Genomic DNA, 24,401 nt, shown 5'->3' with positions numbered 1-24,401 from the left:
TTGCCGCAGGTACCGGCGGCAGCGACAGCGTCAATATTCTGCGTCTAACTCTTGTTCGTTTCGTTGACGCAAAAAGCTGCATCTGACGTCGCGTCCGAACGCCGCGTCTGCGGCTGACGCCGATAAAACCTGCAGTCACGATATAGTCTTCGGCAGCGTCAGCGTTTGCGAAACGAACAACAACTGTCTTCATTGATGCTGCCGCTGACGCCGAAACCTGCGGCAACCAAACGAACATGACTTATCTCTTAATTATATTTACTCTCATAATCCCTCACTTAATTCAACTATCTTAGTGTTAGTTTTCGTAGCTATAGGCTACATGTTTACTTAGAAGAAGATGTTACTCATGTTTGGTTTATTTGTTGATCTGGTAAAGTAGTCCAACATGAATATAGTTCGAAGTAAGAGTAGTTACTTTGAATTTTACAAATAATAGTAGAATGATGATTATGCATGTTTAGTGTAATAATGATGATTATAGATAGAGCAAGAGACATAAGTACACAACAATTTATTTCATCAAAATACACGAACGATTACGTGGACCATTACAAAGCTCTCATCACATAATATGATCTGAGAAACAAAAAAACATAATGCACTTAAAAGACTATAGACTGCAAAATTTTCTGTTTCTTTCTGAAAAGATGAATCTACTTCATTCATCTGAGTTTTCGCGTTGCGATGTAAGGAAACCAAAAACTTGCCTTAGATTCCCTCTAGATGGCCTAGCATTCACAGCGTATTTGCATATAAATATAAGCATCCGTCGCATTTCAAGTTTTGTAATACTCTTTTCTTCAAAAGATCTTCCACCATCAAAAGTTCCTGCGTTGTGACAAAACATTATACACCAAAAGATTTCAAGTGTTTTAGATTAATGTGTTTCAAGTTTATGACATTACCTTCTTCATTGAATAATGAGATTAAGATGGCCAAACATACACATACACTGATATCTTCCCCTATCATCACAAGACCAACATTATTAGATACACAAAACATACAATCATGTTTGAAAAGAATACAAACTTACCGTCTTGACAACAAACTAAGAGCTTCTTCCCCACATTCATCTTCATCTTAGCAAAATTAACCGCGGTAGGAAGGTTCTTTAATATCGAAAACCTATCAAACTTTGAACCCTGGATAGGAACCATATACACTCCTTATAATGATTTATTGTTTTGAAGGAAGAAGAAAAATGTGTAGAGTTTGGTGTTACTTAGAAGAATACCATCATGGGTAGATGCAAATGCTCTTCAAGATGTGATGGAGGGACTGAGACTGGATTTTTATCGCAGTTTAATATGCAGCAGTCATTAGATAACACCTTACTAGCTGCACCACAAAAGTTTATAGTTAATGCATAAGCAGGAGTTAATCATGCTTTTATATAAATTTAGAAAATAAACTCACCCACTTGTGATGACCCAAGAGCAAGATTAGTTGATGCCAACCAAGAAACTATGCTTTCTTCATCAACTCTAGGTTTTGGTACACTAAGAGATAAAGTTTCATCACTTTTAACTCCACCACAACCTTTTGAGCTTTTGACAACAATCTGAGGAGCTTCTTGACCTCTCTGAGCTCTATACACTCTATCACTCTCAACAATCTCCGCGACTTTCTGGTTACAAACTTCAGGTCCTGAGTCAATAATATCATCAACATGTGTCCAGAAAACACTAGGAGATAAACCTCTTGACCAACTCTCTTCATCATCACCAGCTCCAGGGATATAACTCCAACTAAACTCTGAGTTGGTTCTGTATTGCTGAACTTCACCAGAGTCAGAAGCTGAGACAAGGATGAGAGGAGTGAAGTCCCATGACTCATGGTCTGGTACTTCATTCAACCATATGACTGTCTTCTGTGAAACCCAAAGAGGACGTAGAGGTTTCCTCAAGCATGAAGCTAGAGAAGCTATGTCAGCTCCACTCTCCTCTAACTGTTTAGTCCATTCATCTAGCTTAGCTTCAATAGAGGCCTTCTCAGTCTTCGAAACCCATAGTGGCATATGTAAACTACAGTCCCATTTATCTAACAATTGTCTTATGCTGCTAGCATCATGATCAACACTTCTGAAACCCTATTGAAGAACAAAGAAGAAAAGGTTGTAAATAGTGTTCTAAAAGTCGGTCTAGTTGGCGCCTAGGCTTCCTACACCTATTATGCAAATTGGACCTAAACGAAACGATTTTTCGAAAATGATTTTTTTTAAATTAGTGTAGGCGTTCAAAAAGTCGGTCTAGATGTTCGCCTAATCAATGATGCAGTGATTTATATACATATATCACATCCTCTGCATTATTAGTACATTCTATGTATCTACCAATGTTTCAAGAAATCGCTAGGCAATAGCTAGGCTAAACCATATGACTGTTTTCTGTGAAATCCATAGAGGGCGTAAAGGCTTCCTCTAGCATGAAGCTAGTGAAGCTATATCAGCTCCACTCCCCTCTAACTGTCCAGGCCATTCATCTAAAGGAGATTCAATAGAGGCCTTCTCAGTCTTGGAAACCCATAGTGGCATATGTATACTATAGTCCCATGTATATAACATTTGTTTCATTCTGCTATCATCATGATCATCACTAGTGAAACCATATTCAAGAACAAAGAAGAAAAGGTTGTAACTAGTGTTCTAAAAGTTGGTCTAGGCATCCGCTTATTCGACAAATACCTTTTAAGAAATCAGTCTAGTCGTTAAAAAAATTGGTCTAGGCATCCGCCTAATCATTAATCCCATATACTTTGTTTAACTATCGTCTAGGCGTACTAATAATGCATAGAATGTGACATGTGTTTGTAACTCACTGCATCATTGAGCTGATCATTAGTGTTACATAATCTCTTCAAGTGATTATATATTGAGCGGTTCAATACACAACACCACATTGGTATCGTTTTCGACATGCTATCGGGAAACCTCTTTCCTTTACGAGTAGAATCAATAATGATACAACCTCCTTTCTCTCCTATCCATTCAAAGAAAAAAACAAAGGCATAAAGATATGTTTCTTGATGGTTTAAGATCATGATCTGACTATGTATCAATATCATTACCAGCGAGAGGAGGAAGATGGAGGTTGAGACGAGAAGTGTTGAAAGACAAGTTGTTGGTATGACCGTCGGTGGATTTGAAGTAGCATGTTGCATCGAATCTTGGAGAGTACCAGAGACCACAACGAAGGTTAGCGAGGAGAGGAAGCTTCGGCCATAGGTTTGAGATCTCGTCGACGAAGAGTGAGTCTTGGTAGATTGATCTAAGAGCGTTGTAGAGGCTGTTGTCTCTTCTCTTTATACTCCTTGCAACTCTGTAAATGCTATCTCTTGTCGTCCTTGGTTCTCCCTCCTTTTCCGCCATGTTCTTTTTCAGACAAAACACAACTCTGGTTCTACAGTTCTGACACAAAAAAAAAACTAATCTAGTTTAGGCTCAGGGCTACGGAGATGATCTAAATATGCAAGTACAAAGCAGAGGAAAAGCGGCGCAGACAAAAGGAAGAGGAAATAAGGGATAAGTTAACCAAACATTGTCTTGTTTTCTTGGTTTAAATTAAAATACTCGGTTTATAGGTACATTTCGGTTTGAGTTTGGTTTACATCATATAAATCTAATCTGTTAAAAAGGAAACTAAGCAAACAGAACACCTGACAAATAAGGAAACAGTTAGTATGAAGTAATGTTTCACAATCACAGATGAAATGGGAGTGAGAATGACTCCCAATCAGAGCCGTGCCCACCATGTCTTAAAAAAGGCTTTTGTCTCGGGTCCCCAAATAAATATAATCTTTTTGGGGCCCCAAATTACAAAATGTTTGTTATGGTATAGTGGTAAATTGAAGTGTATGTGTGAGGAAGGGCCCCTAGTTCAATTCTCCCCTCACTAAATCTACTTTCTTTTAAGATTTTGCCTTAGGCCTCATCTAACATAAGCACGCTACTGCTCCCAATGAAGTAAGATGTAAATATATAGCAAATAAACTATCAGAGACGAAGGCACAACGTATACTATGGGGCTTATGCACCCACTAAAATATGAATATTTTGTATATAAATTCATAGAAATTTGTTAAAGTGAAATGATAAAAACTCCAATGTACATCTCTAACATTTTAAGTTAATTTAACTATATTCTTTGCTTATATTCTTTTTTATTTTAATCAATAGTGTACCTATTAGACCATCTACAATGGTTATTAGTATTCAATGCCCTATATTACATTTTAATATTCCACATCATTTTTTTTCTCACCTATTAATTCAACAACCATACAATTTTTATAGTCTACAATAGTTTTGTTTAATAAAATCCACATCATACCCCACTATTTTACCTTATATTTGTATCCTTTTATAATTGCATTTTTGTGAACAAAATTATTTTTTATTATTTTAATTAATAAATACAAGAAATGCCAATTAGCATTATTAAACATAAAATACGATTTTTTAGAAAATAGTTTAAAATTGATAATTGTTGAGATTTGAGTAGTTAAAAGAAAAACTTGAAGAATTTAAAGTGCTAAAATTTTATTAATTGGATCTATTTAATTTAAAAAAAAACACAAAAGCTAAAAAAAGTTATAGTAAAAATGACATTTTTTTCTATATCCAACTGTTCTGTTTAAAAGTCGGGTCATACGTACATTTCTGGTTACGTCATATAAATCAAGAAAGGTATAGAATAGTTTTGTTTTTAATTAATTTGTTTATTTATTCTAACTGATTTTAAAATCCACATATGATTTATAAATCCAAGTAAGTTTTATTGATATCTAATCTATCATATCAATTTTAATTAAATTTACAAATCCCAAGTTTTCTTTCTTGAATTTAATTTTTTATTTTATCAAAGAAATCTACTTAGATTCATTATAAAAATATATATATATATTCCAATTATTGAATAAGATTTGAATTAAAATCATAAAATCGATAATACATGATTTAATACGAATTTTAAAATTATAGAACAGATAATACTGAATTCCGTTTGAGCTTCTAAATCTAGTAAAATACATAAACCAATAATCTTTCACTAAATCAAAGTAAAATTCAAATAAGACAAACGAAAACGTGGATTCAATCCAAAGAAATTAAAATAAAGGGGATTAAGCAAACGGAACAACTTGAAAATAAGGAAACGGTTAGTATCGAGTGAGATTTATAATGAAATAGGAGTGAGAATACAAATAATTCTCAACTCAACTCAACTTAGGAATCTAAGAGAACTGTTTCCTAACAGGAAGTGGAGTGAGAATCCACCGACTGGTTCATTATAAATAGAGATTAAGCGAACGCTTCATAATCAATACACCCTAAAGATAACAAATCACTATGGATATTAGATACGAAGAGCCTCTATACGTAGATGAACTTTCATTGCAAACCGTCCGTGTTCTTGGCCAAGGAGCCTTCGGTTGCGTGACTCTCAAGGCTCACCCCGGCCATGGACGTTACGCTAAGAAAACATCTTCAATAAGACTCAAAGAGAATCTCAAGAAAGAGCTTAGGATCATGCTTGACTTCCGCAACCATCCTCGCATCGTTCAAGCCTCTAGTGCTCATCTTCACTTAGGTATGTTCCTCAAAGATTGCTCCATCTATATGGAGTATGCATCCGAAGGTAGTCTAGACGAAGCTATATCTTCTTTCCGTGGGAAACCATTGCCTGAGCACGTGATAGGACGCACCACTCGTATGCTCCTACAAGGACTCGAAGCGCTTCACGTACACGGCTACGTTCACTGCGACCTCAAGCCGGATAACATACTCCTCTTCCCTTCAACCTCTTTTGGAGAGCCGTGGGATGCTAAGCTCGCTGACTTTGGTTTATCAAAGGAGCCTAACACGTATCATGCCTTGAAGTATGCTGGTACGAATATGTACATGCCTCCGGAGGTTTCCGAGGTTCCGGAGGGATTGGTCGGACAGGCTCTTGATATATGGTCGCTAGGGTGCGTGGTGTTTGAGATGTTTGGAGGTAAGGCAGAGGAGATGGAGACGGGAGGCACTTACGTGTGGAAGCTAGAGCAAGAGATCTCTCCAGTGGCTATAGACTTCTTGAGGCGATGCCATACTTGGCATCCTTGGAATAGGGCTTCAGCAACTGAGCTCTTGAACCATCCTTTTATTATGCAAAGAGTAGTCCCTTTTCGAGTTTTACAGCCAATCCCATGTCCTCCTGAAAGGAAACAGTACTTGGACCGTCCTTTGTTTACACCAAGGGTCCGTGGTCCATTGCCAACTCCGATTGGTCCTAGAAAAAAACAAGAAGCTGAAGGTTCGGTAGTGAAAGATCAATCAACGGTGGAGAAGAACAATGTTGATAGTGAGGAATGGTTTATGTATGAGTTATGTAATGGTTGTTAAGTTAAAACTAGATAAGTTATGGTTGAGCTTGTATGCTTACTTCTTAGACAAGAAACGGCATTCTTTGTTAGGTTAATTTGTTTCTTTACTTGCTGTGTAAACAAACAATTGTGATTCTCTTAATTTATTACAGTTTTGAAGTATACTACTCTGATGATTAACCTTGTGAGATTAACGATAATTATGTTTGTAAAATATATTTTTCCAAATCATTTAAAAGCTCAATACATTAAATAGGTTACGGTTGAGCTTGTATGTTTACTTCTTACGCAAGAAATCTAGTGGCGTTCTTAGTTAGGTTAATTTGTTTCTTTACTTGCTGTGGAAACAAACAATTGTGAATCTCTTAATTTTGATTGAAGTTTAAAGTACACTACTCTGTTTGATTAACTTGTGAGATTAACGATTATTATGTTTGTAAAATATATTTTTCCAAATCATTTAAAAGCTCAATACAATAGATAGGAAACCATTGTTGTTCTTAATCATAACCAAGTAGAGATTAAAATATCCAAACAAGCTACAAACCCATAGTCTATCTCGTTTCTTCAACCTAGAAGAGGCATGTTTTACTTGAGCCTCTCCTTTCTAAGTCTTTCTAGCTCCAAAACCATTTGCCAGTGCTCCAGTGAGAGTGTAGTCTCACCATAACTCACAGACATCATGCGAGCCATTGTCAACAACCTGCAGAAACCAACAAAAACAAAATTGAAAAATCATTCAAAAGTTTGATGAGAATAAACCTTTAGGAAGGCGCTTTAGTACCTGCTCAAGTCTTGGCTGCCTAAGCTACGATCCGTTTGCCTTGCTGCAACCAAATCATTCTCCAATACTTGTTGCAACTCTTGCCCAATGGAGTGAGACAAGGATTTGCAAGTAGCTAAGTAGCACCTCCAAGCTTGTGCTGTTTCCGGTGCGATGACTTGCAAGGGATTCACTTGGGAAGGCTGAAACGGTAGAACCATATCAGCAGGCATTATGTTTGATTTCCCCTCAGAGAAGATGAGCATCTGAGCATCAGTGGCCATCTCCATTTTATAATACTGAAAATCATACTCCACCTGAAATAGCACACAGCATATTCAATCATTCACATCTGAATCTGATTAAACTGATTAAAGAATGAATGAGACTTGATTTTACCTTCTGACACTCCAAGAGGTTTTTAAGCAGGTTTGCATTCTCAACTCCAACAGAGTTCAGCGTCCCTGGCTGCAACTCTGTTTCGTCTAATATCAAGTGCGTCCCATCAGCAATTTGTAGAACTCCAGGCACCAATCTGTTGGTTCCATAGTCTTTCTTGGGACCGAGGGACGCAGTGTTGAGATATTCAATAGTGAGTGGTATAGACTGTGTGAATGGCAAGAGGCTTTTGAGAGCATCTCTGAGCTGAGTACCGAAGATGGACATGCTTTCTTTGTTAAGGTGTGTGAGATTAAGTGAAAGCTTCCCAACAGCAACGTTATCTACTCTTCCATGCACCTATACAGCAAAGGATTAGCAGATAATATCTGACAAGAAGAAGAAAATGTGTTTAAACTAATTACCTTTGACAGAAGATGCAATAATAGTAACTCTGCTGCAATGTGATCATTACCAAGTAGACCGGTGAGGTGCTTCATCAAACTCTCTCTTATCTCTTTGAACATTTGAGGAGATTTAAGCTGCCAGATTATAAATTAACAAGAGATTAATAAGAGATCAAGAGCTATAGATTTTTTTTTTTAAAAATGGTGTACTTGCCTCTGTTGACAAGGAAGAACCATGCAGGAAGTGTTGTGTTTCGAGCTTCCTGTGGATAAGACAATGGAGGCGTGGAACCTTTCCAGAAGGCCTCTGAACAGACTCAGCTTCGGAAAAATCATCAGTGTTGTCACCAGGTGAATCCATATCCATCATAGTGTTTGGATCGAAAGTCAACACTCCAAGGAACTCAACCACATCATTTAGCTTCAAGTCTGACTCTGGAGAATCATAAATCTGCAAGGCCACATGAATCTTTTTTTCATTAAAATGTCATATTAACAGACAATATAATGAAACAAAAAGGTAAATACTCACCTTCACAAGACATGGTAGAGAATCTGTACTAGTAGCAGGTGGAAGAGCAGAGCTCTGTGGAGCATTATCAGTCCTAGGAACCTGACTCTCTGAAGCTGATGAGGTACCTTCCCCTGCTTTCTGATGTAGATATCAATGCCAAAATTATCAGAGGTACTTCATTAGCTAAATATATATTAAATAAGGGACTAATCCTTACCATTTTTTTGAAAGGCGAACCGTTAAGCCCAGCTTCAAGAGTCTGCAATGGTGGCATAAGTAAGTTACAGAGCAACAGTTAATACGTGAAAGAAAAGAAGGGAGACTTAAGCTTACGTTTGAGTCCATGGAATCAGTCATTTCTTCATCCACCCTCGCACGTTTCTCCCTGTTTTGACCAGTGAGATCCAAAAAGCGGTTCTTCAGCTCTATAGAAGAACATTCAGTCCATTGGTTTCGTCCTGGAACCTACATTGCAATGATTAAACATCTATGAGACCACGGCTAGAACAAATAAATAAAGATCAGCGTTAGAGAAAGCATACTGGAACACAGTAGAGTAGACGACGCTCCCAAACTTGCGTTTCAGAGGAAGGACCGTCAGGAAACTGGGAAACGTCACTGTACTTATTGGTTCTCCATGTTGAACCATCCTTAACAGAGTAGAAAATAAAAAGAAAAAATTATTGACAAATAAAGATTCAATTCAACGCATCTTTAGCAGAAGAAACCATCATATACTGTATAATCATACCTTGTAAGCACCAGCGTAGAATTCATTTCCAAGCATGTCCTGTATCATTCCACGGAACCGAACAAGAGTATTGGGCTGCACCCACTTGATACTTGACGAATCCAGAATTGGAACCTACAGTGAACACACACAAAAACAAATTTGGTTAATTATAAAAAAAAACTTATAACAGATCCTTTAAAACTCAAATTGACCAAAACCTCAAAGAAACTGATTTAGTTAGGACACAACCTCAAACTATATTAAATTTTCAACCTTTTTGTCCTAAAAATTGAAATACTCAAGCTGGGTCAATCCACATCATGAATCCATACTTTAATTTCACTAAATTCTACCCAAATTCCCTCGAATAAGCTGATTTAGTTAGGACAAAACCTCAGACTACAGTAAAGTTTCAACCTTTTTTATCCTCAAACTTGATATATACGAGTTGACTCAATAAACATTTTGAATTGATCCTCAATTGCCCTAAACCCAACCCCAATTTGACTAATCTATGGTTACACCACAAACTCAAAGAAGTTAATTTCGTTAGGACACAACCTCATATTACAGTAAAGTTTCCACCTTTCTGTCCTCAAAATTGATATACACGAGTTAGGTCAATACACATCAAGAATCATTACTCAATTGTCCTAAACCCAACCCAAATTGACCAATCCATGGTCAGACCACAAACTCAAAGAAGCTAATTTCGTTAGGACACAACCTCGAACTACAGTAAAGTTTCAACCTTTTTGTCATAAAATAAATATATATGAGTTGGGTAAGTTACATTAGATCAAACCCAAAACGAAAAAAGGCAGCAACTTTGTAAACTGACTAAAAGAGAAAACAAACCTGGGAGATAGCAGATTCGTCGGAGAAGTAGTGACGGAACAAGTCGACGACGCCCCAGTCCTTTCCGTGAGACGACGCCGGATCGTATCCCGAGGAAAGAGCGTTCCCGAATGAGAATCGAACGGCTCCCAAAGGGTTAGTCAGACAATCGTAAGCTGGTCCTCCCATAATCTCTCGATGAGCTACGAAGGATAGAGATGAACACTGGAGTCTGCTCATAGGGCATTTTGTTAAGTGTATATAGTTGGGCCTTTCCCGCCATATCTGCTAGGTTCTTCCCGCCATCCTCCAGCTTAAAACGCACCGTTTTTGGTCGAACGAACAATACGCCGTCGTTTTCCATACGTACAAGTTGCAACAAGTTTCGGTGACATTGATATCTATCTATCTATACTATTATTTGCGAAGTAAATTTTTGCAATGAAACTCTCAAATTGAAAGTTAGAGTAGTTAATATCGTTTATACCCTTAATGAATAAAATGTATAAATAAATTAAAAAATAAAAACGAAATTTTAATTGATTTTGATTGGATAATTGATTATTATTAAGAATAGTAAGAATTATCCAAAATCTGAAAATATAATTTAAAAAAGAGATAACTTATGTATATATTATATTGTTATCTGAAAAAGTCTTTAAGTAAAAATTTAAAAACATAAATTCTATAACTAAATATTAATTAAATAAAATTATTAATAATTTAATTAAAAATAAAATATTGAATTATCCAAAATCTAAAAATATAATTTAAAAAGATAATTTCTATATATATATTGTATTGTTATCTGAAAAAGTATTTTAGTAAAACGTTAAAAACATAAATTATATAAATAAATATCAATCAAACAATTTTTTTAATTATATAATTTAAAACTATTATTTGCTAAGTAAATTTTCGCAAAGGAGTTCTCAAGTTGAAAATTAGAGTGGTTAATATCGTTTAACCCTTAATGAATAAAATGTATAAATAGATTAAAAAATAAGAACGAAATTTTAATTGATTTTGATTAGATAATTGATTAATATTAAGAATATTAATTAAGAATTATCCAAAATTTGAAAATATAATTTAAAAAAGATAACTTATGTATATATTGTATTGTTATCTAAAAAAATCTTTAATTAAAAAGTTAAAAACATAAATTCTATAACTAAATATTAATTAAATAAAATTATTAATTATATAATTAAAAATAGAATATTGAATTATCCAAAATCTAAAAATTATAATTAAAAAATAATTTATATATATATATATTGTATTGTTATATGAAAAAGTATTTTAGTAAAACGTTAAAATCATAAATTATATAATTAAATATTAATCAAATAATTTTTTAATAATATAATTAAAAATATAATATTGAGTTATTTTAAGATTTATTTTAGTAATGAATCTATATATATATATAAATATGTTTGCCTTTCTCCTAAGCTATCTACGTGGAAAGTCACTCTCTGAGAGACTGACACGTGTTTCTGGGTTTTATTTCTTTGGCTAGACTTGAGTTTAACATTGGGCTTATACTATAAACAATTGACAGGACTTTTTACTCTTTAATATTATTGAATGTGTTAATTATTTGTTAATACATAGTAGATAAAACAAAAAAAAAACACACATTACGATATGGACGTTATATTATCATCAAAGCAATTTTTACCATACGTATCTCATCCTGTGATAATTTATAAAGTAGCATCGAATCTACGAGTTCAGCAAATTTGCAATTACCTACTTGAGAATTTTAAGTATATAAACAGCCAACAGTAGTGTGTTGAATATTATATTTATATGATTTAAAAGCCTTTATAAATTTTTATTTTTAAACATACACCAAAAACTTTATGAAAGTAAATATCCATTCAGATTCTCAACCATTTCAAATACCACCAACGCCAAAAATATTTAACCAAGTACACGAAAACTATAATATATTTAAAACTACAATAAATACGTTCGCTAATGAAAAATCTTTTTTAAAAAATATTATGGATACATACATAAATATTAAGAGAAATGTATAAAAAGAAATAAAAGTAACAATAACTTAAAGAACAAAATGTATAAGACTAAGAATATTTATGATTTGTGGTCTAAGATATATTCAACTTATTGTCACAAAAAACTTAATAAAAAAATACAAACTTTGTTTTAAGGACATTAAAAATCACGTTAAAAATTTTAACATTTTACGAAAAATTATGAAGGAATAATATTAATATAAAATTTTATCCGAAAAACTTAGAACTAAATGCATAAACAAAAAAACAAACAAACCCTAAATCCTATAATCCTACGCATTATTCTAAACCAAACCTTAAACCCAACCTAAACCAAACGCTAAACCTTTTCTACTACCTAAACCCTAAATCCTACCTAACCCTAGACCCTACCTAAACCCCTATCTAACCCTAAACCCTACATAAACCTAACCCTAATCCCTAAACCCTTCATACTACCTAAACCCTAAACCTACCTAACCCAAAACGTAAACCTTACCTAACCCTAAACCCTATTTAACCCTAAACCCTACCTAACCCTAAACCCTATTTAACCCTAAACCCTACCTAACCCTAAACCCTACCTAACCCTAAAACCCTACCTAAAACCTAACCCTAAACCCTACATAACCCTAAAACCCTACCTAAAACCTAACCCTAAACCCTACGTAACCCTAACCCTAAACCCTACCTACCCTAAATTCTACCTAATCCTAAACCTTTCCTAACTCTAAACCCTACCTAACCCTAACCCTAAACCCTACCTACCCTAAACTCTACCTAACCCTAAACCTTACTAACCCTAAACCCGACCTAACCCTAACCCTACATAACCCTAAATCCTACTAACCCTACCTAACCTAAACCCTACGTAACCTAAAACCTTTCTAACCCTAAACCCTACCTAACCCTAAACCCTACTAACCCTAAACCCTAACCCTACTAACCCTAAATCCTTTCTAACCCTAAACCCTACCTAACCCTAAAACCCTACCAAACCCTAAAACCTACCTAACCCTAAACCTTACCTACCCTAAACCCTTTCTAACCTTAAATCCTACCTAACCCTAAACCCCTTCTAACCCTAAACCTGACCTAACCCTAAACCCTGTCTAACCCTAAACCCTGCCTAACCCTAAATCCTACATAACCCTAAACCCTTTCTAGCCCTAAATCTAACCATAAACCCTACTAACTCTAAACCATTCTAACCCTAAACCCTACCTAATTCCAAACCCTATTAACCCTAAACCCTAACTAACCTAAACCCTACCTAACCTAAACCTTACCTAACCCTAAAACCTTTCTAACCCTAAACCCTTTCTAACCCTAAACCCTACCCAACCCTAAACCCTACCAACCCTAAACCCTACCTAACCCTAAACCCTACCTAACCCTAAACCCTACCTAACCCTAAACCCTACGTAACCCTAAACCCTACCTAACCCTAAACCCTACCTAACCCTAAACTCTACCTAGCACTAACCCTACCAACCCTAAACCCTACTAACCCTAAACCCTACCTACCCTAAATCATTTTTAACCCTAAACCCTTTCTAACCCTAAACCCTTCCTAACCCTAAACCCTGCCTAACCCTAAAAACCCTACCTAACCCTAAACCCTGCCTAAACCTAACCCTAAAACCCTACCTAAACCTAACCATAAATCCCATCTAACGCTAAAACTCTACTAACCCTAAACACTAAAAAATAATCTCAAAACTTAAAGTTAAAAAAAACTTAAACTCTACTGCTATGTAATTTTTTGTTGTGATATTCAAATAACAAATTACACAGTAGATTTTAAATCTTACATCCATTATTTTAATTGCCAAAATATTTTGAAAGTTGCATCTTATGAATAAAAAAGATAAATTATATTTTAATAACGTTAAATTTTGTTAAAATAGAATGAAAAACTATTATCATAAATAAATAAAGAATTTTGATGAAATTTGAAAATCTTCGAATCAATAACAATTAATTAGTAATATTTCAAAAACCCTTAAACTATTATGGGAGTAGAATCTCAAAAAAAAAAATTAAAGTTCTCAAACATTTATTTGCCAATAACCATCCTTAAATCTTTGCTCATTCCCAAAAAAATAATATTTTTTATATAAATTGGAAACAAGTTTTGCTTTTTGACTAGAAATCCAAGTTTAAATTATACCACTAAAATATTTTAATATTTAATTGTTCAGAAATAACAAGTTAATGTTCTTAAAACAATAACCATCCTTAAATCTTTGCTCATTCAAAAAAATAATATTCTTTACATAAATTGGAAACAAGTTTTGTTTTTTGACTAGAGACCCAAGTTTAAATTATACCACTAATATATTTTAATATTTAATTGTTCAGAAATATATATATATTTATATATTCGAGAGTAGACAATTCATAGATGATACTAAATTGATCGCAAGAATTCTTTTTGGAAAACACAATATAACTAGTATAGTATACAAAGAACTTTTCAAAAATTTATGAGAATGTTTAAGCCTGCATCGTGGGCAAAACACCTAGTACACCGGATATAACATATTGATAGTTTGATACTAATTAGTATATGATGTTCCACCTTAAATCATTTTTTTTTGTTTCTAACACTAATTTATTTATTATATAACTTATTAGAATTATTACAAATAATTTTACGACTAATAGTTTTACCTACTTTATGAAAATTTAATCAATTGTATCAGACTGTATTCAAATTCAACTGTATCAGACTATAAGCTTTGCACTATATTAAATATATATTTTTAAATTATTTTTCTACATAAAAGATAATAAATCATATTTCGTGGACCTTGAAACTCATCTCATAATTTTTAAACCATTAGTATTTAGTAAACAATTGATCAAACCATATACTAACGGACTTCAACTCTCCCATAAAATCAACTTAATATTGTTTTCTAAACAAGTTTTCGGACAAAAGTTTTGCTGAAAGTTTGACGACACCCAAACTGACACAAACACAACGATAACGTCCGAAAAGTATAACCACAACTCAAAAGCTAAAAACATCACCAATTTACAACACATGAACTAGAGTTTTGTTTTTCTTATAATAACACTCAAATAACATAAACCATCCCAACTTCCAAAAGAGAAACCGGCGGTACCTTGAGCGCCACGTCAGGTCCTCTACAGTTCCTCCTCAAGAAATTATAACCGAAGTTAACAGCCAACCTCTTCATCACCGACGACCCTTGCTTCGCCTTCACGTGCGAGTGCCCCAATATAAACGCCGTCCCCGCCTCTTGCGCCGCCAACAGATCCCTCAGCTCGCTCCTCAGCTCCGCCTCCGCTTCCTCATCCTCCTCGTACCTATCTTCTTCCTCAACAGCAAACCTAACGCGTTTAACGGTGGTTGTCGATGGCGCCGCCATTTCTATAACGTCCTCCATGCTCTCAACGGTCGTGAATCCGATGGACACGCTCTCTGGCTGGAGATTCTCTTCTATCTCGTACGCTACTGTTCCTATCACAGCCAACCTCGACTCGCTCGAGGACTCGTTGGACCGGACCGTGTCGTCCTCTTGCGTTGTTCTTCTGTGCCAGTCGTAACGTATGAAGTCACCAAGTTTGGTCACAAGCTCCGTCTCAAACGAGTCCACGTCTTGGTGGACGTCACGGTAACCGTACCGGACGATGCAGCGGTAAGACCTGTGGTCGACAGGCCCAATACGGCCCACTAAGTACCTCTCAGCAGCTGGAACGAAAGGGACAGGGACCGACTTCACGCAGACGAAGACGAGGACTCGGTGGAAGGCAGGGAGGTTTGTGACGAACCGAGAGAAGTTCGCAGGGATCCCTGAGGTTAAGTCGGTGAAGACCAAACCTATACCCGGAACTCTAGAGATGCCTAGGCTCGGACCTAGCGCGAGAAGCCATTCTAAGGAGACTTTGTTCTGGAGATCGAACTCGTACTTCTTGATGGTGGTGTAGTGCCAGACGAACATGATGATCATGAAGAAGAGGGATAGGAGGATGGGGAGCCACGCGCCTTCGCGGAACTTGGTTAGTGAGGCTGAGAAGTAGAGAAGCTCTATTGATCCGAAGAAGAGGAGGAAAAGGAGGGCTAGGATCGGTGGCTTGTGCCAGCATAGGACTATGACTAATGACATTAGACATGTTGTTACTAGCATCACTGCCATTACAGCCAAACCTGTAACAAAACACACAAAGGAATTTAAAATTATCATCATAAAGGTTTGACAATAAACAATTATAATCATTTCAAAAGCTTTAACATTTAAACTAAAAAAGGTCTAGTCCAAGTTTTATAAAAAATTACACTACCAGAAACTTTTAATCTATTGAGCAAAAACTAAATAAATGATTTACACAAATTAATGCAAAACATTATAATATTAAGCTTTTAAATGATATTTTTAGTAAAACTTGCAAATTTTATCAATGCATTCAACAAAAAAAAAATTATGCACTTTTGAAACGCGGATCAAAATCTAGTTGAACTTGTAAGTGGATTTTTATACCTGATGCATTTCCAAGGTGTTTGACATCTCTGAAACCAATAGTAACAGCAATGCAGAGAACCATGAGCATCCAGTTAATCTCCGGTATGTAGATCTGACCATGGATCTTGTCTGAAGTGTGAATGACTTTGACGCGAGGGAAGCATCCAAGAGACTGGCTTTGGTTAATGATTGAGAAAGTGCCGCTGATGATAGCTTGGCTTCCCACAACGGAAGCAAGAATGGCTATCATAAGCACAGGCCAATGCACACATTCTGAATTCAAAAACCAATAAAAGAAAAGTTTCAGATTCTGTTTTCTAAATGGAGTTGAAAACAAAGGCAAGAAGATACTGACTTGGCACAGAGATGTAGAATCCAATCGCGTGAGCAGAGTTGTGATGCTGTGAGAGGTAAGCAGCTTGTCCCATGTAGGCTAATATAAGAGCTGGATACACCAAGAAGGTAAACGCAATCTACAACAAACAAAACAAAACATAAAATCACTCAATAAGTAAAAGCAATGTTCAAGAAATCGCTAGGCGGTATTTAGACGCTTTATATAAGATTATTGATTAGGCAGACACCTAGACCGATTTTAAAAAAAATAAAGTGTAGACTGCTTTTTTCAGAACACTGAGTAAAAGCATTCAACCAAAGTAGAAACTTGCCTGAATTGCAGCGTAGTTGAAGTGACCAAGATCAGCAAACATGGCCTCAGCACCTAAAACAAAGACTCCACAGGTTAAGTGACTGACATTTCCATACTATGGAGACATAAGACTAAAAAGATTTGTAATAACTCACCGGTTATACACAACAAGATCCCACCCAGAGACATCCACCCACTTACTCTAGTCTTCCTCAGGAACATGAACATGTATTTAGGAGAAAGAGCTTTGTACACATGAGGGTTCCACTGTATTATATTGTACAAGCCTATACCGCTTATAGTGAGCAGCCATGTGAGGACAATAGGCGCAAAGACAAACCCAACACGGTGTGTTCCGAAATGCTGAAGCGCGAAAAGGCAGATCAGTATGAAGCATGTTATAGGAATCACTGCATCTGCAAAAGAAGCAAGCCATAGATCATTCAATAAGAACTCAAGAAAAGGTAACAGCATTAAACCACTTACATTGGTGATGTTCTTTAGACATGTTCATCTCAAGACCTGACACAGCAGAGAAAACTACATACAACAAACAAACAATCAAAAACAGAAGATTATAAACTCTTTTATCCAGCAATTAGACATTATCAGAGAGAAGTTAATGTATACCGGAGATAGCTGGAGTGAGAAGACCATCTCCAATGACCATACAAGTCCCAAGAAGAACAAGAAGCAGCAAAGCAGTGTGTAACCACTTGTGCTTCTCAAGATACCTCTTCACACAAGAGTCATGGTTCTTCTCCGGCGGATGCTCCAGTTTATAAGTGGACAGCGCCTCATCAGCCACTTGTCTGTTTGGGAGGAGGCTAACTTTGACATGACGGCAGATGAGTGAGTACAAAGCAAAAGTTCCACCTGAGACACAAAACTCAAAACATAAGCAAAACTTGTCTGAAAGAGATAGAGAGAGAGTCTGTGTCTCTCTTACCTTCTCCGTTGTCATCAGCTCTAAGGACAATGAAGACATACTTAAGCAAAGGGACCAAAGTAAGAGTCCAGAAGACAAAAGACAGAACACCAAAGATCTCTTCGTTTGTCTCGGAATGACGAATGTCTTCAGCGAAAGTGCTCTTGAAGACGTAGAGAGGAGAGATACTCAAGTCTCCGTAGACAACACCAAGACTCTGGTAAGCAAGAAGCATAACAGACCTCCATGACTCCTTCTGCAACAGTTCCAAAACCCACATCAGAAAACCTCCAAACAAATCTCAAATACTAAAATCCACAAACCTTCTTAGAACCACAGCATTTTCCAAAATTGAGATCCATGGCTTTGTTCACTCAAACCTGTAAATTAAAAAAAAAAAAAAGATGATTTTGATGAATCTCATCCAAAGAAAGTTTGGTAATTTTGGGGGAAAAGGAAGAGTCTTGTCAAAAAAGCTTAAAGAGAGTGAACAATTAAAGAAGACAACTCAACAATGTTTTTCAAAACAAGGTCACATTCACGCACATGCTTCATTACTATTATCTGATTGATTCTCTTTTTACCCAAAATTAAGATAAACCCACAAGCAAAAAACCATAAAGCTCTAACCTTTTTACCAAGGAGAACCGAACCCACCTGCAAAAAAAAAAAAAATCAATTGACTTCACACCAACCAAACACACAAAGCATCCATTAATGGAGTAAAATCAATTATTAGCTTTATTGCCTCTCACAAGGCCACATCTGTATTTGTTTCCACTTACAGAAAAAAATTGGTAAAGTTTCGATTTTTATTTGAGCAAAATGAAAAAGATAAGAGCTCTCACAGGCTCCACATGCTTGAAAGAGCAAACGTGGCGAGAATCATTTACAGGTGAAGAGACACAAACACGTGAGTGATAGTTACATCTTTTTACGAAAAGAAAAAAGAAATAAAGAAATGCTCTTTTTGATTTTCTCTACTTACCCAACCTGAGTTTACGCCATTGATGCAGCAGCTCCAGATTTGTTCATTGATTAAAGAAAAAACAAAGCTTTTAGTTTTTTTTTTTTGGTTTAAAGGTTTCAGTTTTTCAGTTAAGAGGCAACGAAGGGTCTTTTGAGAACACTTGTGTGTCGTGTTGACGAGAAATCAGTAATTTTTGTAACCATTTTTTTTTTGGTTAAAGATGTAGAAAACGCGTTTTCCCTCGTGATTGTGAAAAAATAGTTGTAGTTGGTTTCTCTATGATAACGATTCAAATTACGTTTTTCATTTTATAAAGAGGTTACTGGTAAACTGAAAGTAATGGTGGATTACTAGATTATAATGCAAAGACATTTAATGAAACTGTACAAAGTATTTAAGATTTTTTACCATTATGGTGAAAATAACAAATAAATAAAATAGCAGGATATGGGGAATCATTAAGTGGTTTAATTAATGGCATTATCCTTTGTATCTGAAACATCTATTTTTATTTTTTGCTTTTTTTAAAAAATTCAAAATATCTAACTTTATTGATGTAAAGTCTTAAAATCCATAGGAGTATTTTGTGTTTTTATGATACTTAGTGCATCTCCAACCCCACTCCATATTTTACTCCAAAATTGAGAAAATGGAGTGGAAAATGGAATAATGAATAAAAAATAAAAGCATTACTCTTTAAATAAATAGAGTAATCCTTTTATTTTTTGTTCATCACTCCATTTCCCATTCTATTTTCTTAATTTTGGAGTAAAATATGGAATGGAGTTGGAGATGCTTTTAGAACAATAAAGAGAATGAAATAATTTAAAAGATGTCTTTTTAAAGATCTTTTTCTTAATCTTTTTTTTTTTGCGATTTTCAAATCTCCATCACATCATAAATACCACTTTCTTTTATTAGTCTCTTATTTAGAATTTTCGAGTATAAATGTGTTTGGAAATGTCATTGATTGGTGCTCCTTTTCAGTTTTGCTTTCTTTTTCTTTCTCTTTTTTAATTTTATGTTTCTTTCTTTCCCTTTAGTTACGTGTTTCAGAAGTTCAACCTTTATACATTCAATTAATTGCCACTTACAAAAAGGATTAGATTTGTATATATCTCGACCACTTTCTCACTTTTGACATTATTGTAATCAAACAATTTCCAAACTGAATCGGAATACTATTCCTAATCGATTCAGCTTGCTCTTCACAATCAATCTTTCTATAATTATATAATTCAATCTAGTAGACTGGTCGGTGGATTCAGTGCACGCATAAAGGGACATTCCACCAAGTCATATAATGTATTGGTATTATATGCATGCGAATATGCGATGCATGACGACAAATCACACATTCACACAAACATTTGTGTTATGATAAGCAAAAGACCAAATATATATTATAACATTTTAAGCTTCATACGTGATTTTTGGGAATGGTGTTCTTTTCAGTTTGGTGTATGCATCACTCAAATGTAGACAACATATGTTTTTTTCCTTTCTTTTTGTACAAGACTTATATACTGTTGAAATGCCAGTAATGGTGACGTATATGGATCATATTATATTTTGAATTATCATTAAGAAAATATAATAAGAAAAGGGCATAGACGATTAGCGGTATAAGGGGGTGTTGAAAATCACACACAAATAAAAAAAAACACACACACACACGATACCATAACTTCCCGCATGTGGAAGATTTTTTGAATGCTTTGAAGCCAATTTTTTTTATAGTTGTCGTTATTATAGTTTGCGAATTAATATAACTTGTCTTGGTTAATGGTTAATGAGTCAAGACGGTATCACTGACACAGTGTTCTTTTTGTCCCTAATAGATTATGAGAATAATAATGAAATTGCTATGCTTTTAATAGTGTATCTGTCCGCAAACTCTCAAACCCTCTTATGGTATTAGAATCATTCAGTTTCTTGGTGTTAGAATCATTCAGTTTCTTGGTCTAAATTTACTTTACTTGTTTTGTTATTTGATTAATTTATATCATCTTATTTTAATGGAATATTGCATATAGGGGTGACACACACCATAAGGTCCATAACTCCCCCCATGTGAAAGATTTGCTGTGTTTATTAGTGCTTTGTTAACGGCCCAAAAGCCATAACGTGTATAATTGTCCTTGTTAGTATAATTTTGTAAATACAACTTGTCTTGGTGAGTGGTTCAAGACTTCAAGAGTCAAAACTGTATAACTGACACTATGACACAGTGTTCTTTCTGTTACAAACTGACGGAATGTTTTTGTGTTTTCTACCTTGTCTCAATAGTATTGTTGGAAACTATATAATATATAATTAATATATCACTAGGTTATACCCATTTGGTTCGTCTGTTGTTCTATGTTTTTTTTTTGTCAACCGTCTGTTGTTCTATGTAAAATTAAGATAATCGCACTCTATATAATAACAAAATAGAAAATACTTGAGGAAGGAAAGCACGGTAAAAAATAGTAATCATTTTATGTAACATCTTTCAGTAAGCAAAACCATTTTTACAAAGGACTAATGCAGGTTTATCTAACGAGTACACTATTATTACATACATACTAACATACATACAAGAAGCTCAAATTAACACAAGGAAATGAAGGAAATTCCATAGGAGTTCATCATTTTAAAACAATAAAAAATGAAAATGACAAAATAAAAAAAGCAACACAAAAAAATGATCATATGGAGACGACCTTATTAGGACAAAAACATATATAAACAAGTAAACATGTGTGTATAAATATATAACGCAAAATGTGTATATATGTGTGTATCGGTATACACATGAAAACGTATTATCAGTGGCCAATACCGGGGCTTGGAACATCACCTTGCCTTTTATAGATATCATCATCATAATCAGGCACTGGTGGTGATGGTGATGCTAATGATGCTCCATCATCATAATCACCTGAATAATCAACTTCCAAGTTTGTAGCCATCAACTTCCTGCTCTTCATCACCGGGAAGTACTCTCCGCCATGTAGTAGTACTTCCGTCTCCGATCTAGTATTGCCTCTCGTACTCAACCCAAGAATCGATGGAACTTCGGTGATGAGTAAGAAAGAGAGTAATAAAACGTGAAGATTAATCTTCCTTGCATCCATTTCTTGCAGCTACCTTCAAGAAAACAATCAAATCAAATGGTAAAATAAGAGAATTCGTATATATGGGGTTTTCTTCTTCTTGTTGTGTTTAGGGTCCAAGAACAGAATGTGATGTTGTGTATAATATCATGCATATATATATAAATAACTATATAAGAAAATAAACATCGAATTATTAAATTTGGAGGGCCAACTTTGTTGAAATTGGCAAACAATGGGCATGATGGATTCATAACATGGCCATTTCTTACTTTTAAGTTTCTTTAATTTCTTTATGTTATCTTCTTTTACTGTAATGATCCATCATTGCATGCTTTGTTCTATGACAGGTCGTATATTTGTTGGTGAATTGATAAGACAACATATAGATGGTGCGAGGTTTTTAATAATGGTGATTTAAATCAATGTATCGGTAACAAACTTTTCAAAAGATTCATTGACCACAAAGTTTTTTGAGACATTAATTGGATTGTTTCTCATCACTGAAAATCAGTATCTTCTTGAAGAGTTTTTTTTTCTTAAAACATCTATTGAAGAGTTTAAACTTTAAACATCTATTGAAGAGTTTAAGCGTAATTAGAGGGACTCATTTGCACGAAATAATCTAATATTTTAAATTAATCATATGTTAACAAATAGCAACGTAAACAACGGAATCACTGCCATTATTTGTCAATGCAAGCAGAAGAGGTTTTTCTCAACAAAAAAAAAAGACAGAAAAGGTTGCTCAAATAACGGAAAATCTCCTATCTATTATTTTAGAAGCATTAAACTTCTTTGTCAGGATAATTCTTAGAATCATTAGAGAAATATGTTAGTCTATCTAATTATATAATAAGTTTTTTATTAAACTAACAATAAATTCATTATTAATGTATTTTATTATTTTCTTAAATAAAATTTACGGAATTACCTAATGTGGCTAAAGTATATATGACAATTAATTATTTTGAATAATAAATATTTGATAAAAAAAGAGTGTATTTTCTATCATATTTGTTTAATTTAAAAATATTAAATAAATTAAACAACCACAATAACCATATAATAAAAATTTAAATTTTTCTGTATATGTTATATTTTGAATTTTAAAAAACGACTATAAATTACTAAAATTGTTAAAAGCCTCACATTCAAATTTTGTAATCCATGGTTTAAAATTTTTGTTAAGAAAAAATACAAATGATTACAAAATTATATAAGTAAAAAATCTAACTTAATTAATTATTAAGATTGATATATATAGGATATATATATATATATATCATTTTAAATTAAACTATAAACCATATAAAATACAATATTTAAGTTACAAAATTTACTTTGAACAATTTATAAAATTTATAAAATTGTTCCATTTTCTTCTTATATGAGCATGGGCCACGCGAAGTCGCGAACCTCTAAGTGTAACTTATACTACTAGATTATTTGTATATAATTAGTGGTATTCTTCTCAAATATCTAATCTTCTAGACACAGAGGAAGTAAATAATTACGTTTGCTCAAATTAAAATGATGATGTCTCGCTTGGAAAAATATTAGTACAAGTTAATAAGAATGTTACTATAACAGACACGTAGGTAACAAACATCGGGACCATATTATTATATAATAATAAGAAGTAGGGATGAAAGAAATATAAAATTCATTAAAATTCAACAAATAAAGATTGATTACTGTGTCACCATCTACATAAATTAATAACACTAAAATAATTACCTAACTTGGCATATGCCGCCTCTTACCTTGAAAAGGAGAAAGAAGGAATACGCAAATAAATCAAAATATCGTGTGATAACTTCTCAAATCTTGCTAAATCTCTTTTAATTATCAAACTTTAGTTAACCTAATATTTAAAATTATCGGTGTCTTTCATAGAGAATGGCTCCATAATAAGGATATGATATATAATCAGTGGCGGATGAAGTTTACGACCAACGAGGATTACGAGTTCCATGAAAACGCCATTGGCTAACTTAATATAACCTTCACTTCTTCTTTTTTGGTAAAATGTCAAATTAACTTAAACTTCATGATAATATTTCTATTACAAATCCTCCTAGAGATCTGCCATGTTCTCGAGACATACTGATGGTGAGAGATGACGTAGTGCTTTCAAAGTATATCGTCATCGTACAAAAACAGATGTGGATAAGAAAAGAGACATATAAGATTTCTGGTGGACCCTCAACTATCCACTAACGAGTGAGAGGAACG

General features: G+C 34.3%; 5 protein-coding genes across 7 annotated transcripts; 1 reads left to right on the top strand and 4 right to left on the bottom strand.

Moving 5' to 3' along the window:
* Positions 1-499: 499 nt before the first annotated feature.
* Positions 500-3,514, bottom strand: LOC106447519. Its single transcript, XM_013889456.3, has 7 exons — positions 3,073-3,514; positions 2,824-2,984; positions 1,423-2,095; positions 1,241-1,344; positions 1,040-1,148; positions 909-968; positions 500-831 (listed from the first exon to the last, which is right to left on the bottom strand). The coding sequence occupies exons 1-7, from the start codon at positions 3,371-3,373 to the stop codon at positions 662-664; spliced, it is 1,578 nt and encodes a 525-aa protein (XP_013744910.2). The 5' UTR covers positions 3,374-3,514; the 3' UTR covers positions 500-661.
* A 707-nt stretch (positions 3,515-4,221) lies between these two features.
* On the top strand, positions 4,222-6,663 carry LOC106448950 (mitogen-activated protein kinase kinase kinase 17-like). Its single transcript, XM_013890763.3, has one exon. The coding sequence runs from the start codon at positions 5,351-5,353 to the stop codon at positions 6,383-6,385; it is 1,035 nt and encodes a 344-aa protein (XP_013746217.2). The 5' UTR covers positions 4,222-5,350; the 3' UTR covers positions 6,386-6,663.
* Positions 6,664-6,822: 159 nt separating this feature from the next.
* Positions 6,823-10,223, bottom strand: LOC106447521 (mini-chromosome maintenance complex-binding protein). The gene is made up of 11 exons (XM_013889457.3): positions 10,020-10,223; positions 9,180-9,293; positions 8,971-9,078; positions 8,762-8,893; positions 8,646-8,687; positions 8,447-8,566; positions 8,129-8,365; positions 7,933-8,049; positions 7,529-7,867; positions 7,151-7,446; positions 6,823-7,069 (listed from the first exon to the last, which is right to left on the bottom strand). The coding sequence occupies exons 1-11, from the start codon at positions 10,185-10,187 to the stop codon at positions 6,955-6,957; spliced, it is 1,788 nt and encodes a 595-aa protein (XP_013744911.2). The 5' UTR covers positions 10,188-10,223; the 3' UTR covers positions 6,823-6,954.
* Positions 10,224-14,902: 4,679 nt separating this feature from the next.
* Positions 14,903-19,180, bottom strand: LOC106447522 (potassium transporter 2). 3 transcript variants are annotated; one of them, XM_048778655.1, is made up of 11 exons: positions 19,084-19,180; positions 18,726-18,752; positions 18,419-18,475; positions 18,117-18,351; positions 17,798-18,043; positions 17,654-17,707; positions 17,323-17,583; positions 17,187-17,239; positions 16,874-16,991; positions 16,537-16,791; positions 14,903-16,205 (listed from the first exon to the last, which is right to left on the bottom strand). In XM_048778655.1, the coding sequence occupies exons 3-11, from the start codon at positions 18,455-18,457 to the stop codon at positions 15,112-15,114; spliced, it is 2,355 nt and encodes a 784-aa protein (XP_048634612.1). In that variant the 5' UTR covers positions 18,458-18,475; positions 18,726-18,752; positions 19,084-19,180; the 3' UTR covers positions 14,903-15,111. The 3 variants fall into 3 exon arrangements, with proteins under 3 accessions (XP_048634612.1, XP_048634613.1, XP_048634611.1); XM_048778656.1 differs by lacking the exon at positions 19,084-19,180 and adding an exon at positions 18,881-18,912; XM_048778654.1 differs by lacking the exon at positions 19,084-19,180 and adding an exon at positions 18,844-18,873.
* A 2,342-nt stretch (positions 19,181-21,522) lies between these two features.
* On the bottom strand, positions 21,523-22,321 carry BNAA04G23320D (precursor of CEP15). The gene has a single exon (XM_013891938.3). The coding sequence runs from the start codon at positions 22,182-22,184 to the stop codon at positions 21,876-21,878; it is 309 nt and encodes a 102-aa protein (XP_013747392.1). The 5' UTR covers positions 22,185-22,321; the 3' UTR covers positions 21,523-21,875.
* Between the last annotated feature and the right edge of the window lie 2,080 nt (positions 22,322-24,401).

This window comes from Brassica napus, chromosome A4, assembly GCF_020379485.1.
Source record: "Brassica napus cultivar Da-Ae chromosome A4, Da-Ae, whole genome shotgun sequence".
Classification (NCBI taxonomy): domain Eukaryota; kingdom Viridiplantae; phylum Streptophyta; class Magnoliopsida; order Brassicales; family Brassicaceae; genus Brassica; species Brassica napus.
Note: the sequence above shows the minus strand (reverse complement) of the source record. Positions and strands in the feature narration are given on the sequence as shown.